This window comes from Canis aureus, chromosome 23 (genome assembly GCF_053574225.1).
Source record: "Canis aureus isolate CA01 chromosome 23, VMU_Caureus_v.1.0, whole genome shotgun sequence".
Lineage (NCBI taxonomy): Eukaryota > Metazoa > Chordata > Mammalia > Carnivora > Canidae > Canis > Canis aureus.
The window spans coordinates 39,802,625-39,826,300 of record NC_135633.1 but is presented as its reverse complement, the minus strand read 5'-3'; the positions used below and the strand labels follow the sequence as shown (position 1 = coordinate 39,826,300).

Below are 23,676 nucleotides of genomic sequence, written 5' to 3'. Positions count from 1 at the left end.
GCAGGCACTGTGCTATGCATTGGGATGCAGCCATGAGACCCACAGGAGCCCCCAGTTCAGTGGAGGATACGTACTAACAAGCCATTCCATACTGACCAGTGGCAGGTGCCAGATTAGAGGGGTGCTTGTCCGCGCCCGGGGGAGGCAGAGGCAACTTCTCACAAGAAATGATGACTAAAGAATGACCCAAAGGGAGAAGATGAAGAGAAGCAGACATGATAAGGGGGCTTGTATTTATCTGAGGACCTATATGTAATGTCTAAGTTATTCATCTGTGTATCATTTAATTCATAAATTCTAACAAGAACCCTATGATGTGTAGTTATCATTAGCCCCATTTTCTAGATTAAGCAGGGGAGGCTCAGGATTTGGATTTGCCCCTGGTCCCGCAGTCAGTGACAATACCAGGTTTTAAAGCTTGACTCCAAAGCTCATTCTCTCTCTCTTTTTTCCTCTCAAAGCTCATTCTCTTTCCATTATATCCTGCTGCTTCCTGGGACAATATTCTAGTCTCGATCCTCCGACTTGTTCATGGAGGTGCTGGAATGAAAGCATTTGATTATGATAGAAATGAATTATTAGGTAATTTCTGCTCATAGCACTCGATAAGTGTGACTTTAAGTTGAATTAAGTCCAGCAAATCCTGTGGACACACAGCTTATCCTATATGTGTCTCAGTCTTCTAGTCTGTAAAATAGATTAGTAATATATCCAGTTCCCAGCATGTACTAAGGGTGAAATGAGGTTATTCATGAAGCATATATAGCATAGCATAGTACCCGAGTAAATGTTCAATAGTGAATGTTCAATAAATGTTAGCAAGTATTACTATTAATATTTTGTGTCTGGTGGGGCATTTATCTTCTTAAGCCTTGTAACTGAAGGCTTCTTTGTCTTCATTAATGGGATTTAGAAAGTCTGGCTAAATGATAGGTTTTCTGCTTATGTTTATTCTTTATTTTCTTTTCAAGACTGATTACTGTGTACCCTACCACTGTTTCAGTATAGGACTCACTGTGAGGGAGATTTAAAAAACATTAGATTAAAGCCAAAATTAATAGAGGCAAAATCTATGAATGCTTTGATTCTTTATAGCCATTAGTGGTAATCTGCACACTACATATTGAATTTGGCAATGTATCACAGGAATGGTAAACTCTATAAAAGATCTTGGGAACGGTGCCTGCTTGGTGCTAGTGTTGTCAGTCTGGTGTGAGAGAAGAGACGGGAATGGTAAACTCACATTCCTACAGGAGCCAGGAAGTTAAGGAAATGAGTCAGGTAGGTGGCAAGCTGTAGACTATGCATATGTGTCATTTAAAGACATTTGAAATAAAAAATAAACACCTATGGGCCAAACATACCATGTTGCAACTGCTCATTCATAATTTTTGAAATTTAAAAAGAAAGCACTGGCTATCAAGTTAAGGGACTTGCATCTTCATTCCTTTCACAGACATTTACAGAGAGGAGTGGGCACAGTAGGTTAAGAGCAAGGGCTCTCGGCTCTGATGAGGTTTGCCATTTAATACTGTTGACCTTTCAAGGGCCGGAGGAGAAGGGTTTGAGCACAGGCTGGGGAACCAGGTCCCAAAAGTTTGATTTCCACAGATGTCAGCTAACTTTGGTAATTTTGTTTAAAGAGTTCTTATGCACCAAACACTGTGCTGGGAGCCAGGAACACAAACATAATAAGATAAAATCCATTTTTAAGGACTTAGATGATAGGCACTTAGGAGTCACTGGTAAGTGCCAGGTGGTTAGAAAGTGCCAAGGAGCCCTGATGACACATTTCATAGTGCTGAGAGAAGGCTGCTCTGAAGAGATAATATTTCTAGAAACAAGGAAGTGTGCAGACAGCAAGAGCTGAGAGGTAGTCTGTGTGACGCCAGACAAGTCACTGTCCTTCTCTGTTGCCTTGGTTTCCGGATGAGTCGATGAGAGCAGGTTGAATCAGGGGTATCTGATTTCCCTGGTAATTGGCATGCTTGGGGATGTTTCATGCCTGAGGTCGGGTTCCTGGGGCTGCCAGAGGGCTGGTGAGGAAGAGAGCTGTAAGGGACCAGGAAATGAACTTGGACCCCTAGTGAAGGGAGGACAGAGGCTGGGGCAGGGCTATGGTGGGGGCAGTGTGGGGGGAGGTTGTCAGAGGGACACTGTCTTCAGAGCTGATTTTATCTGTGTACTTTGCTCTTCTTCACCAGTATCTACATGTTGACACTGTGATTCTGTCCTGTTATTGAAATCAGAGACACTATGGCTCCATCTGTCCTTCCCAGAGCCTGTCTGGCAAACTAAAAGTTACTGCCAGATGACAGGGCATCATGAGGACCTGGTTTATCTGAAGCACACTCTCTAGTGTGGAACCATGGGGGTGGGGTTTGGATTCAGGCAGACCTTTGCCTGGGCACCAACCAACTGTTGGCCATAGACTCTAAGAAGTCAGCAGGGAGAGGGAAAAGAAAATACAGAAGCCCCAAGGATTGGAGCTGGAAGCCAGGTTCTGCCCCTTGCAGTCCTTGACACCTTGTGTGCATGCCATTTAGCCTCTGTGCTCCTCACTTCATCAGTAAAAGGAGGGCCATGCCTCCTGCCTCAGCTTTGTTGTGAAAATTAAATGAAATGCCAACTCCTGAGAACAACGTCTGAGATAGAGGACTCAATTTAGAGGCGCCCCCGTAGAAGCTCAAGATTGGGAGGCAGCAGTTATCGGAAGGATGGGGAGAGGGATATTAGGGATGAGAGAAGGAAGAGGTGCCAAGCAGACAAAGATACTGCTTGGTGTCTGCTGTGCCCGCCCCATGTTAGATCGGAGCTAAAGCAAATGGAAGCAGGCAAACTGTTTAGTGCTTATGCGCTCAATGAACAAGTACTAAATCTTAGAGGAAGGCTATGAAAACCGCTGTTCTGCGCGCGATGACTTCCAATGGTGGTGTTATCCTGCGGGCCATCTGCTCTAATTAAAATTTCACAGGGCTGAGGAATTTAGTGTCCTAACCTCAGAGCCTCTGGTACACTTGGTGTTTTGTTTGAGGTTGATGCATTTGGAAAGATTAGAGGAGGATGAAATCTTTGCCAGTTTCTAACTAGGCAGATGTGAAGGGTTTCTGCTAGAATATTTTTGCTCTCTGGCACTGGGGGGTCAGAGATTAAATAATTTGCCACCAGACAGATGTTCTGAAGAGCTAATTAAAAAACTGACAAGTACCCAAGACCTCAGATAGTTAGATTTATATGCCATCCTCTGCAGGAAGATCAAAATCACTGCAGCTTAAAATCACTCTATTAAATGATACTTCCAGAAAGTTCACCGTTGAAATTAAAAAAAAAAAAAAGTGCCATTAAAGACATTCCTGATTATACAAGTGTGTTTCAAATCTGGCTGTACATTTTAAAGAAACGGAGTATCTTTAGGATGCCTGGGTGGCTCAGCAGTTGAGTGTCTGCCTTCAGCTCAGGGAGTGATCCTGGAGTTCCAGGATGGAGTCCTGCATTGGGCTCCTGCAGGGAGGCTGCTTCTCCCTCTGCCTGGATCTCTGCCTCTCTCTGTGTGTCTCTCATGAATAAATAAATAAATAAGTCTTAAAAAAAAAAACTTAAAAAAAGGAAAAAAATGGAGAATCTTTTTAAAAGGTACCCATGCTGGGCCCCATCCCAGACCAATTATATCAATATCTGGGAGGAGGGCCCCAACAATAGATTTTTTTTTAATTCTTTAAATGATTTGAATATGCAGCCGGGATTGAGAACTGGTTTAGAAATGAAACTATTTTAATATCTGTTTTAATCTTGGGAGACAGTACAATGTAATATATGGAAACAGGAAGTGGAGTGAGGCCAATCTTAGCTGGAAAGACAGATTGAGGTCATATACTGCTCTGGGTAAGTTACCTAACCTTGTTAAAGGTTAAAGTTTCTTTACCTTTAAAATATGGCTATTAGTTTTTAATAGATTTTTCTGAGGATAGGATGTGAGCATTATTTCATGACTACAGTACCTGCTATATGCCCAGCATGGAGTAGACACTCTATAACAATAGCAATAGTTACAACTATTTGTTTTTACTAAATTGCTTTGTTAGGAATTTTGAGCCTTTTTTTCAGCCATGCTTATTAATGTGAATGAAAAAGTTCTGAGCAGAGATACAAAAAGAAGCACACATAAACCTGACACAGTGTGCACAATAACCATCCTGCAACTTGTAATAAATCAGTCAGATGCAGTCTAAGTGTACATATCTTGAAAGTCATAGAATGTATGCATTTCCTCCTGGAGATGTTAGTACTCTCTAGAATAAATCCAAATAAAAGTCCCCAGGTAGTGTTTTGCAATTAAGCCAGCAGCTGTGTGTTTTCACAGCACCTAGAAAATGTGAACTTGGCTGTGTCCACTGGGATGCCAAATAGCTCAGTCGATTATATTGCAATATCATTGCCCAAAGAGTCTGAACCTGTAGTTCTAGCAGGCAAGTTTTGATTATCCATGCTAGGTGTGGACAGAAGGAGAGAGGAAGTTTGCTCTGTCTTGCCATCCCTTCCCCACATTTAGGCCCTTGGCTGTGACGTCAGTGGTGGATACAAAGAGAGTAGGACCTGCAATAGAAATCAACTTTGCTGGAGGCTCTGAGTGCCCATACTTTTTAAATGCGAGACACATGTGCTCAGACTGTACCGTTCTTTATTTATTTGGAGAACTATTCTGGAGGAGCTGAGTGTCTGGCTCTACGCCAGCACTCTTAACATTTTATACCTTGCTTCTTGTAGTAAGCATATGGTAAATATTGTGGTAGGTATTCGTGTTTACTCTTCTCCTTGATCTCACACCTGGCCCCATTGCTTACCAGTGTGTGTCTTGAGATCAGCCAGTTACTCCATTTCCTCTGCTGCAAAATAGAGGAATAGAATGCACACATTATTGTGTTCTGATGATTAAAAGACAATATCGTGATAACAGGTATTGATTATGTAGACCATGCCCTTGTCTGAGTATTTGTCTACATAGTTCATGTGTCCTAAATATGAATATGGATTAACTTACAATTACCTGTAAAGTAGATCTCTTAATTCCCTGTTGACAGATGAAGACACTGAGGCATGGAGTGGTTAGTCATTTTTCCAAGGTCACACAACCACAAAGTGGAGGAGCTAAGAGTTTGGCTTCATGCCCATGCTCAGAACACTAGGTACCAGGCCTTTCTGTAGAATGAGTGTGATAAATGATCATATTTGCCCCTCTTCTAAGCTTCTGCTTTCAGTTTCTAATCTGAACTGGATATGCCATGGCAACAGCACCATGGTTCACCCAACAGGTATTTACTAAATACTTACTGATAGATGAATTGATCAAGCAGAGTGCTAAGGGTCTCTCTAGTAATGGATGTGTATCATATTGTGTTTATTGACACCTCACCTGCAGAAAGTCCTCAGTGACTCTACCTGGCCCCCTGAGCACTCGAGGCTCTGTAGTGATGTGATACCAGACACCCTTTCCAACCTCATTATATTTTTGCTGTTTATACAAACCTTGCTAGTGGTAAGCTCAATTAAAAATGGGACTTATTTTATCATCTTTTCCTTTGTGTGTCTACTGCTTAGTGGGACTCTGAATTATATCAATTGAATGGGCTAATGAATGTCATTGAGCTGCCGTGTTGTTCATTATTCGTATGCACCACCTGAAAGCAGGCGATCCTTGGCTCTGATGCTTTCCTTTATTGACAGCCTCATCCTCCATGGTCCCGAATCCTAGTCCTAACACCAATTAGCCTTTATTAGGTGTGTTCAACTTAATGACCAACCTCAGCAGCATCATCTTATCTTTTGATAATCCAAGTAGTCCCACTACTTGGGCTTAGATTATTGTTGTCTTTCTCATAGTGCTGATGAAGTTTTATAAATTTATCCACACTTGCATTTCACTCACCTCATTAGTAGATTTTGCCAGTTTGCACATTAATGAAAGAAAACCCTATTTAAATGGCATGTTAATATATGAGTGGAGGTTTAAAAAATACTACTGACTAGTCTAACTTAATACTGGGGGCCCTTTTGAATGCTTAAAATGTGTTTTTCCTATCACATAAACATGTTTTTTCCCCTAATGTATGAAAGAGAAAGAAACTAAGATTTATTTAGCACTGGGCCTTAACACTGCAGTAAGAACGTTTTATTTGTTTTTGCACTTGGTTTCCAAAGCAATCTTGGAAAGGAATATGGCATGGTAAGAGCCGGCTTTGATGTCAGAAAGACCTGGATGTGAGTTTTGGCCCCAACCCACTGTGTGATCTTGGGGAAGTTTTCTAATGATACCAGCAGGCCAGGTCCAAGGAGCCAGAGGGGGTCCTGTAGGACCAGCCAAGAGGGTCTTTGGCTATACATAGGATGGAAATCAAATGTGAGCCAGCATGAGGTGAAAGCAGAGTTTATTGAAGATGTTGAGAGAGCCGATATAGATGGAATGTCCAGGAGACTTGGAAAGGAAAGGAGCAAGAGTCTCATCTTTGTTCAGGGTCTGGGGTTTTTTACTGGGGTCAGTGGTCCGGTGTACATGCCCTCTCGGGGATTCAGGAACTGGTTAGATGGAGGCCTAGGCATCATTCCTTGGAGCCGGGAGTCCTTGGTGTCAAGATGTCTAGTGCTGATGGTCTGGAACACACAAATGCTATTTTCAACTGGTCATCCTCACCTGCTCCTACCTTAGATGTTATCTATTCTAGAGAAGTCATCAACTCCTTGTCTGTTACAAGGAGGACGTATGCTATATTCATTTTGAGGCACTTGTAAAGTGGGGTGGGGTTGCAGGTCTTATCAACAATAGAAGCAGGGAAAGGAGCAAAAAGTAGATATTTACGGAGTCCTTTAGTTTCCCTGTCTCATTAATCTACCTAAACTTAAGTTTTCTTATCTATAAACAGACATAATAATATCTTGTGTTCAATATTTGAGGTGAGATTTTGTTGCCTCCTTCCCTACACACAAGCAATAGCCAAATGGGAACCCAAGTGTTGGTTTATTGATGGCTTGGCGAGCACCTAAAAACCAGTCAGAAGTAGGGCTTCCTCAATGAGATGTGCTGGCCCATGAAGCCAAAATCTGGAAAGCTGTGTGAGGCTACCCAATAGCACTTTCTTAAAATTGGAGATAGCAGAAGACCTGGATCAGGCTTCTAATTGTTCACGTAAACAAGTGGCTGGGTGCAAAAGCAGATGTTGAGCTGGGTCTCTCCCAAAGAGCGGGGCCCCATCTAAGTCAGATTACTTTCTGAGAGGAGATAGTTCAGGTGTGACCCCTGGGCATGACACCAGGCAGAGGAAGAGTGGCAGAAGGCATGCTGAGCGTGGGCAATGACTTGAAGGCACAGTAATCCACTCAGCAAGGAACAAGGCTAGAGGAAGCCGATCTCTGTGGACCGGCTTCCATGGAATGAGGCACATACTTGAGCTAAAGCTAACAAAGCCCAGCCTAACAATAACAACAAAATCAGTAAGAAAAAACAAACTCTTACCTTATATGGCTTTAACTGGAATTAAGTAAGATTATGTGTATAAAGTGCCCAGCGTGTACATATTGTGCAGGCATCAATGACTACTATACCCTGTAAGGAGAAGCAGTTTTTCATTAAGTAAGTATTGTCATCAAGACCATTGTATAGGGATCCCTGGGTGGCTCAGCGGTTTGGTGCCAGCCTTTGGCCCAGGGCGCGATCCTGGAGTCCCAGGATCGAGTCCCATGTCGGGCTCCCTGTATGGAGCCTGCTTCTCCCTCCTCCTGTGTCTCTGCCTCTCTCTCTCTGTCTATCATAAATAAATAATAAATAAATAAATAATAAATCTTAAAAAAAAAAAAGACCATTGTATAGTTGAGGAATGGGAGGCTCAGAGACATGAATTCTGGCCTGAAATAAAAACCAACAACAATGAGAACATTATAAACAAGCAAAAAAAAAAAAAAAAAAGCAACCAGAATTTTACCTTGTTTTATACTTAGAAAAAGTATTTTCACTAAGGCTCTGTAAATAAGAGAAAATAATCAGTCTGTTTCCTGGAACTCCAAAAATTTCCTTAAACTTTGGTCACAGGTGAACTCAGGATTGGGCTTGAAAGATGGGGAACATGCTAATGAATATTTACATCAACTGCCATTAGCCATAGGTAACATTTGCAAACCATCACTACCTCTTACATTTTCCATGTAGTATGACTTTTTGCAGTGATCTCAAAATATATCAACAAACATGACACACATACAAAATTCAGAGATAAGTAGTTATACTTCAGGCCGGACAAGGCCTTGTAGTAAAATAATTTGATAAGAAAATCCTTATCTCTTTACATTGACTATGAGGAAACACTCAGAGAAGTTCTACACATTTGACTTTACTGGAGATCCAGGTTTTTTGTTTAGTATGCCAGTAGTAAATATTCTGTATTTCTCAGTTTTCTGATTAGCAGGAACGATTTAATCTGGAAGAACTGAATAAGCAATGTATTTTTTTAAGATTATTATTTGTTTTAGAGAGAGAGAGAGAACACAAGTGGGAGGGGCAGAGGGAGAGGGAGAGAGAATCTCAAGCAGCCTCCATACTGAGCGTGGATCCCAAAGTAGGTCTTGATTTCACCATCTTGAGATCATGACCTGAGCTGAAACCAAGAGTTGGACACTTAAGTGACTAAGCCACCCAGGCATCTCCATAAACAATGTATTTTAGATTTAAATGTTTGCTCCATATTTTCCCCAGATTGAAGTTTATTTTATTCTTGAACACATACTGAAATTTCTGGTTTCATGTTTTCCTTTGAAGAGTTCTATCCACCTGGATTGTCTAGGTAATATCACAGTAATGACCTTAAATCTCAGTGGCTTGGAACAACAAGGTCATAATTCTGACTCTGCTACATACATCATCATGAGATACTTGTCTCCTCTTGACCCTCATTCATAGACCCAGGTCAAGAGCATTTCCATCTCTGTGCTTCCATGATTGCAGAAGCAGGGAGAAAAGATTGACGAAAGAAGCACTGCCTTTTATTCCATCTATATGAAAGTGAGCCACATCTTCCCTCACATTCCATCGTCTGATGAAAGTCACATGTCCATGAGTAACTTCAAAGAGGTCAGAGCAGCGTGCTCCTACTGTTTGATTGAAAGGCAGACAGCCAGAAAATACTTGTGAAATCACTATTGACCACTATAGGAGGTGTCTTATTATTCCTATTTCTTATCAAGGTCACAAAAATAGTATGTGGCAGTGGGCAATTATGAACCAAAGTCAGGCTGAAGACACATACGTGTCTTACATGTGACACTATAGTGTGTAAGAGTATGTGAAAACAAGAAAATTGCCCTCTAAGTTAAATCCAACATATTAAAAGTAAGTGAGCCTGTTAAACACTTTCTCCTAAGGGACAAAACAAATATGTTTGCTTTTGTGAAGGACTGAAAAGGAAAGTTCTTCGAAGGAATGAGAGTGTGGGGAATAGAAAGAGGATGCATGGGTAGGATATAGAAGAGGCATTCCAATGAATTACCAAAAATACCGCCCTTTGTCACACATAGGACCCTGCTCCAGAATTATTTTAGTATATTGATAAGAAAAGTTGTTTTTTTTTTCCCCCTACAGGAGAATATCAACATTGATGAAGCCTCCAGATGCCTGGTGAAACATATACTTGCAAACGAGTGTGACCTAATGGAGTCCATTGAGCCAGACATCGTGAAGCCCCACCTCACATCGCCCAAGATTGTCAGCTGCTCCAGCTGTGCTAAATCCTAGTAGGCTTCTTCACTGGCATCTGACAGAAATAATCCCATTATCTCACGTCTTAATTCTTAGCAATTTGTGTAAATGTCAAGATAGGGATACACATGTCGCAAGCCAAAGATCTATGCCTATACCTTTCCTATAAGAGAGAAAAAAAGCAAGTGTTCTTTTTTATGTTTTTTCCAACACCAGCACAGTGTTTACAGGCTTGTTAAATATTTAGTCTGTTACAAAATTCTGTCTTGTAGCTGACCACAATTCTGCAAGGCCAGCATCAGCCCTGTTACTTGCTTCTTGGAATCAGCCAAGGCCTCAGGTCTTAAAGAGAAAGGGGAGAAGAGCAGTCTAGCTGTCAAGTTAAGCACTGGCTCTCACTTTGCCCCTGATGCCTTTGTCCAGACTCCAATACATTCTCTGCTGGGCTGACAGGCCTATTAAGTAGAAACAACTTTTTTCTCCAGAGATGACCTCCATTTTCAACAGACCTAAGAGTCATTTCCTATTTAGCCCTTTAGAGTCAGTACACAGGTTTCCTGAGCTTTTATGGCTTTTATTGTCACTTGTGATGCCCTAAATGTTGTTTAACTGAAAACTTATGAAAAGACCTGCCTCCATATGTGCCTTTCTGTTAGCTTTCTTTGATTCCAGCTGTGGGACTCTTCTGTTCATGTAATATATATTATATATATTTTCACAAGTGGAAAATAAGACATTAAAAGATGCTGTTTCCCTATTTCTGAAAAGGCTGTGTCTTAGTATTGTGATTTTTTTTCTTTTTGACTATGTATCCATGGTTCTCAAGACCCATTTCTAAAATTCTGTTTTGAAAACAGGATGAGAAACATACACTTAAAGGAACTTCTGGGCACTATTATACTGAGATGAGTCTGTCTATTGTTCATATCAACATTTAGGCCAAGCAGTGTATCCATATTTTCTTGGTTAGGCAGAGGAATATATTCTCATATATTCTCATCAAGAAAGGTACCAAATCAATCAACATGCAAAGAAACAAAACAGATATCATAATGTTTTGGTTTACACAATGGATATGGTGCTGATATGCTGTGGGTAGCTACTACTTTTTAATGGCATTGAATGGCAGCACTGAGGGGTGCCTGGGTGGGTCAGTGGGTTTAGCGTCTGATTCTTATTTCAGCTCAGGTCATGATCTCAGGGTCATGACATAGAGCCCCACATAGGACTCCACACTGAGCGTGGAGCCTGCTTGGTATTCTCTCTCTCCCTCTTCCTCTGCCCTCTTCCCACTCACACTTACAGTCTCTCTCTCTCTCTCTCTCTCTCTCATTCTCAAAAAAAAAAAAAAAAAAAAAAGAATGGCAGCACTGACATTCGTAATATGCTCATGGAGCTTTATCTTTTGTAACAGATGTTTTGAGCATCCTGCCCAAATATTATCTTGGCATTCCCTGTTTCTATAAGCACCAACCACTCAGCCTCTTACTATGAATGTTTGTGACCCCATTCCCAGAGGGCATTCTCTGGCCTCTGGAGCACTTGACACATGAGGCAGGCAGGTGAGAAATTCCAGGAGTTAATGTCTCTCAACCAATGGTAACAGGAGTTGAGGGATGACTACCCTAGGTTCCTTGCTCCTCAGGAACATTGTTCTGAGGCATGCTTTATGAAGCCTTACAGAAGTTCCCAGTGGGATGAAGCCCCTGGTTCTCATAGGGGAAATCTTCCATCTGACTCATCCTGCATGAGCTTCCTTTTCTTTTTTCCTCACTTCTCTACTCCTCTACTGGTCCATCCTGGGTTCACTTCCCAAATAAACTACTTTTACTCAAGTCCTTGTTTCAGGGTCTTATGGGGAAATCCAACCCCAGCATAATAAGTTAGCTGGGACTAAGATGACCCAAGAAGCAGATTCTCAACACCAGCTTCTTGAACTGAATCATTCAGCAGCTAGGTGGTACTAAGGACCACTTTGCTGATAAACAACATGGTGGAGCTAATCCCTACCAAACTGTATGTAGCAACATAATTACTAAGACTGTCATCAAGTGGATTAGGATAGAATATAGATAGAAGGGGGATACCTGGGCGGCTCAGCGGTTGGCCGTCTACCTTCAGCCCAGGGCGTGATCCTGGAGACCCAGGATCGAGTCCCACATTGGGCTCCCTGCATGGAGCCTGCTTCTCCCTCTGCCTCTGCCTGTGTCTCTGCCTCTCTCTGTGTGTCTTTCATGAATAAATAAATAAAATCTTAAAAAATATATATAGATGGAAGGAAAGTCTATTGTTCTTGTCTTTGAAAGACATGAGATTATGGAGTTGGCTAACTTCCAGAAACTCTGTAGGAGGAAACGTTACAGTCTTGAGTCAGCCAACACTCATCTCAGGATTTGGTGTAGAAGTTCGAAGACCTCCAAACAATCAAAGTGATCCTCATTTCCTTCTGCTATAGGATAGAGAGGATGGATGCTAAAAATCAGGCCTCAGATCTGATTTTAGGAGAAGCAGAGTTTTAAAGGAGACTCCCTACACAGAGCTAGCAAGTCTCCTCCACTAAAATGAGAATTCTTTTAGGAAAGGAGTCAGACACTGAATATAGGAGGAGATATTTGGATAGATACTCTTAGGAGTCTTGGCCCCAAAGATGTTTCTGAAATGAGGCCCAGAAAAAAAAGACCCTTGCCCATTCCTAGGGGAGAAAAGTCACTTGCCACATGAATGCTCCACCTGAATAGGATGTTTTATAAAGTGATACTTTTCCTTCTCGAGTTCTGCTACCAACTGCCCTCATTGCTTCTGGACAAATAACTAGGATCAGGTCTCACTATGAACTGAGTAGAAAAATATGTTCTATGTTGCAGGGTAAAATGGATTATTAATCAAATTAACTATAGGACCTGGCTAATAAGTACTGGTAGGAATCTGGAGAATGTTCTTGATTTGGTCTTGAGATGCAATCAGGGAGGACAGAATGTAGCCCAAGATGATAGATAATCTGTTTCTAGGAGAGCACTCCTTAATGAGTTAATTTTTAACATTCTGGCAAGTAAACCTGGAACTGATCCCAATGTGCTACTAGAATAGCTCTTTGAAGCTTGGAAACAATGTTGGCCCAAAATAAATGATGTGGAGATGCCAGAACTACCTTGGCAAAGTATTAGAAGAGAGTTCCAAGGTCTCAGAGAGGTGGGCATATTATAATGTATTTATTTTGTGATATCAGAGAAACTACCAACTGATTATGTTCCTCAGGAAAGCCCATAGACACTCCCTTCACTAAAACAATAAGAAGTGTCCGCCAGAAAGGGATACCAGCATCAATGAGAAGCTCAGTGGTCACTCTTCTCTGTACCAGATTTGAGACTGTAAATATGTTGCTGTGTTTCACTGGGAATGACACCAATGTGGTTAAATTCAGTAGGTGGTACTACTTTTAGATGATGTTAGTATATTTAGTGCTAGGTCCTGAATAGCTAGCATCAAAGGTGGAAGTGGGAGTGAAGCCTCCTACCATCACTTTAAAGAATCAACTTAAGAAAGCAAGCTTCCCCTTGTTGCAACTCCGGGTTCTGCAGAGTTAGAGGTCTTGATAATTCTACCAGGGGACACAGTAAGGGCTCTGCTAACTCTATAGCTTCAGCTGCTGCCTGATTATTTTTGGCTCCTCGTGCCTACAGGCCTGTTGTTGGAGAAGGCTGTTAGCACACAGGCAGGGGTAATTCATCCCGATTACCAAGAGGATACAGTTGCTGCTAAATAATGAAACAGGAGGAGTCTGACTAGAAATCATGGCACTCGTTGGGGTGCCTCTTGATGCTTCCATGCCTAGTGAGAACTGAAAGGGCAATTGCAGTGATAGCATCTTGCTGAGGACGAGCAACCCGGGACTCATACTCTTAGAAATAAAACTCTTGAGATTTTGCCCCACAGGGTGACCCTAGCCTAGGAGCAGGTTGGTCAGGGGAATGGAAGTGGTAAAGGAGGGAAATGCGGAATATCAATTCTTGCCTCAAGATTGACTACAGCAGTGGAGACTAGCTTGTCCTACCAACCCTTGTTCTAAGTTCTCTATTTCTCTCTCTCTCCCTTTTGGAATTATGACCAAGAAGTTCCTTTAAAAAATCAGTGAAAGGGGGACGCCTGGGTGGCTCAGCGGTTGAGCATCTACCTTTGGCCCAGGGCATGATCCTGGAGACCCAGGATCAAGTCCCACATTGGGCTCCCTGCATGGAGCCTGCTTCTCCCTCTGCCCATCTCTCTCTCTCTCTCTCTCTCTGTGTGTGTGTGTGTGTGTCTCATGAATAAATAAATAAATATTTTTAAAAATCAGTGAAAGGACAGACTGAACTTAACTTGTGGCATAAATGAATCTGAGAAAGGAAGACATGGACTATGGTAGTGAGACAATAGTGAGGAAATGCCCACACCCCCTCAGCACCATGCTTCCAATCGCAGTCCCCTGCATCTCTGCTTATAAGCATTCCACGGATGCATGGGGTGTGTCTGTCTTGCACATTGGACAGACCAGAGTGCTACAAAGTTAGCACCCCCAGGAACAGTCTCATCTGAGGCTGACATACAGGGAAGTAAGTTCTTCAGCATCCTCCCCTCCTCAGGTGGAATAAATCTGAATCTCATGCTATGAACGCTCAGAGGTCCCCCTGGGACTGAGGCAAGGTTTCACACAGTGGTAACTTGCTCATTATCACAACCCTTTTGCTTTCCTTTCCTTGCCTGTCCTACTTCTCTACTCCTCTGCCAGTGCTTCCAAGGATCATCTCCCAATTAAGAGATTCTCATTTTTTAAAAAAAATTATTTATTTATTTATTTATTTATTTATTTATTTATTTATCAGAGAGAGAGAAAAAGAGTACAAGTGGAGGGAGGGAGAGGGACAAGCAGACTCTGAGTTGAGCAGAGAGCCCAACTTGGGGCTGGATCTCACCATCCTGAGATCATGACCTGAGCTGAAATTATGAGTTGGTTGCTTAACTGACTGAGCCACCCAGGCACCCCAAGGGATTTTCATTTTTGATTGAGCTTCAACTGCTAATAGTTCTTAAAACATCAGAGCATCCAGGCAACAATTTTTCATTACCATGGAATCTCTAATTCACTGTTTTTCTTTCTAAACATCCACTGAACTGTGGTGTCTAAAATATGCGTGGTAAGATTAGAATGGCCTTCTAACCCTAATCCACCGCAGAAAATTGTTATTTTCATGGTCTTCAAAACGAATATCCATTGATTTATTGATTTCCTTACTCCCTCAACTAATATTTGTTGGATAATGACTCAGCTCCCAGGATTTGGCTAGGTATTTTTCTGGAGATACAAATGACTAAATCATGGTCTCAGATCTTTTTAAAAACATTTTTTTGCAAGAAGATCCTATCATCTTTAATATATGAAACACTTCACGAATTTGCATGTCATCCCTGCACAGAGGCCATACTAATCTTCTCTGTATCCTTCCAATTTTAGTATATGTGCTGCCGAGGCAAGCACTATGCTCTCAGACCTTAAGATAGCAACTCAAATATGTAAATAATTTACCACGCATCAAGAGAGAGGTCAGACGTCCAAACTAAGATATCTCTTCCAAAAACATAAGTTGGTTTTAAATCAGGGACCACAGCTCCAATTGTGTTTAAGGAAATTGAACATATGTGCCTACAGTTTTCTTCCTAAAACACCAGGATCTAGGCACACAAGACTATTGTGTTCAGCTAGCACTTCCTGATGTTAACAATATCCTTTGCCCCCTTTTTTTTTTTTTGGCCTGGAAACCCTACTCATTCTTCAAGGACCAGCATAATGGCACGGCCTTGTAGCCTTGTAGGCCACTGTACGTAATTCAAATCTCTTTCCACACTTGCTTAGCTCTTGACCATTATCACTCACATGCTGCATTATGGTGATATGTTAACTGTTATTTATAAAATACATACTATGGGAGAGTCACTGATATGTAAGCTTTCCTTTATTATGTCATTTAATCCTCATGGCTGCCCTACATGGAATTACTCATCTCCTCTCTTATATATGTAGAAATTGAAGGACAGAGATACTGAGCAACTTGCCAAAACTCACACAGCTACAGACGGGCAAGGCAAGCCTTCCAACCCAGGGAGCCCAATCGCAATGTCCCTGCTTTTAAGCATTATGCTGAACTATCTCCTCTTAGCCAGTCCAGGAAATGCTAACAGGGCTTACCATATGCCAGACACTGCTAAGCACCTCTCTTACCTATCAGGAGAGGTGGTGTCCTCTTGTGATAATATGTGAAAAACCCTTAGCACAGCACCTAAACTATAGCAAGTAATTGATACATATGGTTATTATGATACTATTCTGTATGCTTAGTTATTTATTAAATCCAAGTAGTGCAAATAAAACAGATAAAAAATGGCATCGATTTTTGGAGGTATCAAAATTAGGACAATACCAAATCTATAGAGATAGAAAGTAGATTCATTGTTGCCCAGGCGTAAGGGGATTAGGTGTGGCTGCTAAAGGTTTACTTTTGTGGGTGACGGTAATATTCTAAAATTGATTGAGGTAAGGCTCGTACAATGATGTGAATTTACAAAAATCCATTGAATGGCGTACTTGAAATAGGTGAATTGTATGGTATGCAAGTAAATAATAAAGTTGTAATAAAAAACGAGGGCCATAGGAGAAAGCGGTATGTGTTATTACCTCCCTCAGTGCATTATCTTGTGCCTCCATGGAGAATCATCCTGCTCTTATTCCCTAGGAAGGAATCCTTTACCACCACTGGCATCTGTCCGGTGAGTCATCACTGCCAAATTCATGACTTACTCTCAGATGTCAGAACTAGTGTTATACCTGGATTTGGATTTGGCTGCATCCGAGCCGTTTCAGTGTGAAAATAGCCTTCGTTTTCTGGGCTCCCTGGGGAACAGAATATTCCCCAACACTAGAAGAGAAAAGAGTGTGAGACATCCCAACAAAAAGAGGTCAGAGGTGAGGATGGACTAAGCTTAAGTAACTCTCAAAGATGAGGACAAAATCTGTCTGGGAAGTGTGGATACACTATCTCCCTGCCTAGATTAATCTGAAAATTTCCATTTCAACAAACCAACTTATTTTGTTCCATTGTATTGATTTTCAGAATATGAATCCCCAGGCCCAGGCCTTAGTATTTTCCTAAGTGCAATGTACTCCTTCAAACTGTAATTAATGATAGACATAAGACTCTGGAATTCAAATTTCTAACTGGCCCAGATTATGCTTTCTATTAGAACAAAATGTTCTTATAAATGGGCTTAACGGAACCTTATGAGAGAGGGGCTTTTTTTTTTTTTTCAAATGTGAAATATCAAAGCATTCTATTACTTGTAATACAATACATTGTTTTCTGTTTTTGATTGGACTGCACTTTTAAGAAGTTACCTATTCAGATGTAGAGCATCAGTCAATTTGCATTCCCTGAACTTCATCAAACAGCTATCAAGTGACTGCTCTGAATAAGAGCTCTACAAAATGCATAGTGCTACTATATGCTAGTTTCTTTCCTTTTTCTGTGATAGTTGTTGTCATGGAAACATGAGGACTAAGAGTCATGGGTCCCTGCTCTTTGCTATTTTCTTAAGGAGATGGGGATGGGTTAACAAGACAGGCAAAATATATGGTTACAGAACAAAAAAAGAAGGTCATTTCTGTCTCTACCACATAACATTCTTAGTTTTTATCTTGTTATTATAATAAATGTTAATAGTTATTGCTCAGGTCTTATATCTTTTCCAAACAAAATGCCATTTCATCATCATGATCTCCCCTACTGGGGTGGTGGGTGATTTCACAATTTACGGATAAGAAAACAGAATGGTAGAGAACAATGTCCACACATATTATATGATTCTGCGCAGGAGTCTTAGGATATCATCTGCCCATTTGGCCACAGTGGGTTAATCAGAGTACTTTATCCTTCCTGGCTAAAGTAAGAGATCTAGGACTGGGCTAGTGATTCAACTGAACCATTCAAAGTTCTCTCGTATGTCTTCCCCTCCAAAGCTTTAAGAAAGAGGTCCATGGAAAACTGTCATAATTTTCTCACACCACGGGATGTGTGACAGATGAGCACATGCCAATAAGGATGAAGAGCCAAGAATGAGAGAAAGGAGAGCAGGAAGAAACGAAAGCCCTATTTGAGTCCCTCAGTCCATTTATGCCTGAATCCTGAATTAACCTTTAACTTTGCAGTTGTGTGATGCAATAAATTCCTCTTTGATTTCTTTGTTCATCTCTTCAGGGAAGATTAAGTTGATTTTCTGCCGCTTGTAACTCAGATGCCACATGGTCATTAAAAGTGGAGCTATTGATGTTGAATATCTTTTCATGTGTCTGTTGGCCATCTGTGTGTCTTCTTTAGAAGAATGTCCATTGAGGTCCTTTGCCCATTTAAAAAATTGGATTATTTGTGTTTTCAATTGTATAAGTTCTTTACATATTTTGGATATTAACCCCATATCAGATATATCATTTGCAAATATCCTTTCCCATTTAGTAGGTTGCCTTTTCGTTTTGTTGATGGCTTCCTCCACTGTGTAAATGCTTTTTATTTTGATGTAGTCCTGATAGTTTAATTTTGCTTTTCTTTCCCAGAGGAAATGAATATAGAAAAATGTTTCTATGGCTTATGACAAAGAAAGTATTGCCTATGTTTCCTTCTATATATGGTTTCAGGTCTCGCATTTAGCTCTTTAATCTAATCTTGAGTTTATTTTTTTGTGTATAGTGAAAAGAAAGTGGTCTAGTTTCATTCTTTTACATGTAACTGTCCAGTTTTCCCAACTTCATTTGTTGAAGAGGCTTTTTCCCATCATATATTTTTGCTTCCTTTGTTGTAGATTAATTTACCATATAATCATGAGTTTGTTTCTGGACTCTCTATTCTGTTCCATTTATCTATGTATCTATTTTTATGCCAATACTATATTGTTTCCATTACTACAGCTTTGTAGTATAACTTGTAATCTGGGATTGTAATACCTCCAGCTTTCTTTTTCTTTCTTAAGATTGTTTTGGCTACTCATCACTAATTATCAGGGAAATGCAAATTAAAACCACAACAAGATGTCACTTTACACCTGTCAGAATGGCTAAATCAAAAACACAAGAAACAACAAATGTTGGCAAGGTTGTAGAGAACAAGGAATCCTCGTGCACTATTGGTAGGAATGCAAAACTGATGTAGCCACTGTGGAAAACAGCGTGGAGTTTCCTCAAAAAATTAAAAAAAGAATTACCATTTGATTCCAGTAATTCCACTACTGGATAGTTACCCAAAGAAAATGAAAACACTAATTTAAAAAGATATGTGCAACTGCATGTTTATTGCAGCATTATTTACAATGGCCAAATTATAGAAGCAACCTAAATGTCCATTGGTAGATGAATGGGTACAGAAGACGTGGTATATTTTTATAATGGAATATTATTCATGCTGTAAGAAAGAATGAAATCTTGCCATTTGCAACAATATGGATGGAATTAGTATAATGCTAAGTGAAATAAGTCAGTCAGAAAAAGACAAATGCCATATAATCTCACTCATATGTAGATTTAATAAAATAATAAATGAGCAAACAAAGGAAAAGAGGAAACAAAAATAACAACAACAATAAAACCAGACTCTTAAATCCAGAAAACAAAGGGGCCAGAGTGGAGATGGATGGGGAGATGGGTGAAATAGATGGAGGAGATTAAGAATATACTTATCATCAAGAAATGTACAGAATTGTTAAATCATACTGTATACCTAAAACTAATATAACACCGTGTGTTAATTATATTTAATTTTAAAAACGAGAGTTAAGACTTTTACCCAATGTGTCTGTGTACATGGTCCTCCTGGTCCATGTTCTTGACCATAAGGTTTATTTATAAATAATAACAGCTTCCACTTAAATGGAAGACTCTTACAGGCATTGAAAACTTTACTTCAAATATTCTTCTGCTAGGGAAATGTGTAAAGACACAGTTGATAGAAGAACCGGTGCTTTATGCTAATAATAACTAAACAGTCAGTATCCCCAAAATAAATAGATAAATAGTGACAAGAGGCTTACGGAATAAAAATAAAGCACATAAATACTTGTGGGGACTAGGTGATATTGTGAAATTACTGTAGAGGAAGTTCTAATAGACACATCATACCACATGTTGTATTTAAATTAACATTTAAAAATTAATATAAAAAATGCTCTAACCAGATGGTGTTTGCCTATAAAAATCAGGAAGCAGTTATTCTTAAAAGCCCACAAAGTATGATCTGGGAATCTCTCTTTCAGAAAGAAAAAATAGTGAGCAGAATCATAGAAGGATGGAAAATAAAAGACTTGTGAAAGCATAATTGGGGTCAGAGAATCTCCCCAAAGAAACATGAGAAGGAATTGGATAAACACCTTAAATACTGATTAATTTTAACAGAAATGATATTCAACTATAATCTTTGGCAAAAGAAACAAAGTGAGAGAACGAAATTTAAGCTACATTTAGAAATGCTTTGTTTGACATAAGTACACAAAGATCTACAGTGAGGCTATGGGGGACACAATCACTTGAATATGACAAGAGAATGAAAGATTGCTCAACCACAGGTACTGAAAAATCCTCATAGTGAATTATTATTTAAAATACCATTTAGGGGATCCCTGGGTGGCTCAGCGGTTTGGCGCCTGCCTTTGGCCCAGGGCGCAATCCTGGGGTCCTGGGATCGAGTCCCATGTTGGGCTCCCGGCATGGAGCCTGCTTCTCCCTCCTCCTGTGTCTCTGCCTCTCTCTCTCTCTGTCTATCATAAATAAATAAGTAAATCTTTAAAAAAAATAAATAAAATAAAATACCATTTATTTGGTACCTACTTTGTGCCAAAGATGTACAATATGCTACTTAATCTCGATAGCAAGAGAGATATTTAGAGACCCTCCAAAGGTCACAGAACTAGCAAGTGACAGAATCAGTCCTCAAACTCCAGACTACCTTACTCAAAATACTTTATTTTCAATATGTCTCCATGTGGCCATATTTTATATTACTATAGATTTGGATGGCACCGATTTTTAAGTTGTGTATTTATTTCGTGCATATTGGTTAAGGTTCAGTAAAGAAACAGACATTATTCAGTAAGTTGAGCAGGGAACATTTAACATTAGGAATTATTAATTAGCAAAAACAAATTAATTATGAAGAGAGAAAGAACTTTACAGGAATAGCAGGTGTAGGGAAAAGCCACCACTTCTGTGGCTGAAGGAGAGCATCCAAAGAATGAAAATGCTTGTCAGAGCCTGCCCACTTCCCACCCACTTTGTTGCAGAAGGTATTGCTGAGGCCCATTGGATGGTGGAATCGTTCACTTGGGTGCCTCATGCCTTGGCTGATGAGCAGAAAACCACTTGCTGGGCAGTTGCTTGATGGTGCCCCACTGAAGCTCTCTGGAGGGTGTGCACCTGTAGGTCTCCATTATTGCCAGTGCCTCTGGCAAGAAACCTGTCTGCTGGTAGGAAGATGGCCTCTGGCAGCAGTGGTTCTAGATAAAAACAATCCCCTCCTTCCTACAGTATTCCTCTAGCACCCTGCACTGGCAAAGCCTTTACACTGTGCCTGCTGGAAAAGGAGAAATGTTTGTAGCGTCCAGCTGTAGAATCAAAAAAGAGGATGGGTTTGGAAAAGAGGATGGGTTTGGAACACAGAGGCAATAAATGGATAACTGGCAAAGTGTATTAATTAGGATAAGTCATAATAACTGTGGAAACAAATAACTACAAACCATTAGTGACAACATAATGAAGGATCACTTCTACATACGTTTAAGTGGTGATCTGGTCGCAGGTAACTATAAAATGCTACCCTTCTACAAGCAGAAATTCAACTATTTTGGCTTCTTCCCTTATGTGGCTCCACCACTTTGCAGTCCTTTGTTTCTGGATGTACAGTAGGAGAAAGAAAGAGAGAACATAAAAGACTGAGGAGCATACTTTAAAGCCAATCCTATAACATTTGCGCACAGTGAACTGACCAGAGCTTACAACCTTCCACCTCGTTGTGGCTTGGAAATGTACTGCAGGAAAATGAAATGGACAGTAAACAGGTAGCCTTATTTCTGCCCCACTAGATTTCAAATACTTGGTCTATTATTACTGTTAAGCAAGTTATTATATCTCTGAGTCTTAAATAACTCATCTTTAATATAAAAATAATAAATTAACCTCCAAGTAATGCTGTGGGATTTAAAGAAATATAAAGCATTAGCCAATTTATAAATATTCAATAAGTATGAGATGCCTTAAATCAATGATTATCAAAAGTGAAAGAGGAAATGGATACGTATTAAAATCTCAAAGCGAAAAAAAATAAAAATAAAAAAATAAAATAAAATCTCAAAGCGGTGATGACAAGAGGGAAGATATTCAATCTTATAGTTCTATGTATGGAAAACTAAAATGCCTAATATTTTCATGATACAAATCTCAGACGATTTAAAAATCTTCTGTGGATGGGATATGTAGAAGTTAATTGCACAGGATGGATTTGCAACAGAGGGTCATGGCTGATGGGAGTAAAATGTAGAAGGTACAAAGGTGCTAGGTGAAATGACATATCAGAATCTGGTGTGTGTGTGAGAGTAAAAGAGGGTGGAAAGAGCAGAGAGTGCTGATTTAGTCCTGATTAAAAGGAGCATGTTTGAGGCACCTTGGTGACTTAGTTAAGCATCCGACTCTTGATGTCAGCTAAGGTCTCCCATCTCAGGGTCATAAGTCCAAGCCCCACGTTGGGTTCCTTGCTGGGCGTGTAGCCTATTTAAAGAGGGGGATGGGTTAAGAGAGGTTGAGAACCACTGCTATAAATGCTTGTTAGGTATCTACAGTAGTCCCTGCCTTATCTGCAGTTTCAGTTATGCCCTGGTCTGGAAGCAGATATCCTCCTTCTAACGGTGGTGGGGTCAATAGTAGCCTAACCCTGCTTCATAATACTTACGTCCCTCACTTCGCTTCATGTCATCACATGGGGATTTTATCATCTCACCTCATCACAAGAGGGGTCAGTACAGTGCAAGAAGATATTTTAAGACAGAGAAACTGCATTCACATAACTTTATTTACAGTATATTGTTACAATTGTTTTATTATTATTGTCGATCTCTTACTATGTCTAATTTATAAATTAAACTTTAACATAGGAATATATGTATAGGATAAAACAGTACATATGGGTTTCTCACTTCTGGCATCCACTGTGGGTTTGGGAACCTATTGTGGCAGGTAAGGGAGAAACTACTGAAATTTATTTGAAGCATTTAGAAGAGTCCCTAGAATCTTGAACTGAGTATGTGCTGTTATTATTCTGATATGAATTAAAATTCAAATTATCACAAGGCAAGACAATTTCACATATCCCTATGTGCCAAGGGTTTTTCTGTAGCAACCATACTTTTAGAGAAATTAGATCTGACACTCTTATCCTAAGAGAATGTCAAGCACTCTAAGTGTTGGAGGATGTTCATGTGGCATATTTTAACATATGCTCTCATTCATTAAGCTCCCTTGAAAGGGAGCCCACTGTGGTGTATGTATGTATATGTATGCACACATGCACCCCCCCCCCCCATATTGTCTTTTAATTCTACTATGCTCTTACTTTGGGTTAGTTTACTCTCTTCAGGACATTCTAATCCATAGCAATGGAATGTTAATATAATTAAAGTAGAATTCCCACCTGTGCCCGTTTTAAGTTCTCTTCCTTCTTTTGATTTTGGAATAACACACAAAGAAGGCCTCAGAGACTCAAAAAGAGGTCACGAATTTTGTGAAAATTGAAAAACAAAAAAATATGACAAGGAAAAGAATTTCCTTGAACTCTACAACATAAGCATCACTATTTAATAACAAACCAGGCTTGATTTTAACTCCA

The 23,676-nt window shown here is 40.1% G+C and overlaps 1 protein-coding gene, 1 long non-coding RNA gene and 1 other non-coding gene across 4 annotated transcripts in view; 1 reads left to right on the top strand and 2 right to left on the bottom strand.

Annotated features, from left to right (window-relative positions):
- The window catches only part of RAB38 (RAB38, member RAS oncogene family), a 55,548-nt gene extending 45,045 nt beyond the window's left edge, over positions 1 to 10,503 (top strand). Inside the window, exon 3 of the mRNA XM_077867368.1 lies at positions 9,620 to 10,503. Coding sequence (XP_077723494.1) covers positions 9,620 to 9,772 — 153 coding nt within the window. The 3' untranslated portion in view covers positions 9,773 to 10,503. The remainder of the gene's footprint in view (positions 1 to 9,619) is intronic.
- Positions 6,422 to 23,436, bottom strand: LOC144295030 (uncharacterized). Of its 2 annotated transcripts, XR_013362374.1 has the most exons (5): positions 23,404 to 23,436; positions 21,574 to 21,689; positions 16,593 to 16,683; positions 7,505 to 7,594; positions 6,422 to 6,645 (listed from the first exon to the last, which is right to left on the bottom strand). It is a non-coding gene; the product is annotated as an uncharacterized LOC144295030 (long non-coding RNA). The 2 variants fall into 2 exon arrangements; XR_013362373.1 differs by lacking the exon at positions 16,593 to 16,683.
- LOC144295601 (U6 spliceosomal RNA) lies at positions 15,142 to 15,248 on the bottom strand. The gene has a single exon (XR_013362683.1). It is a non-coding gene; the product is annotated as a U6 spliceosomal RNA (small nuclear RNA).
- Positions 23,437 to 23,676: the final 240 nt, after the last annotated feature.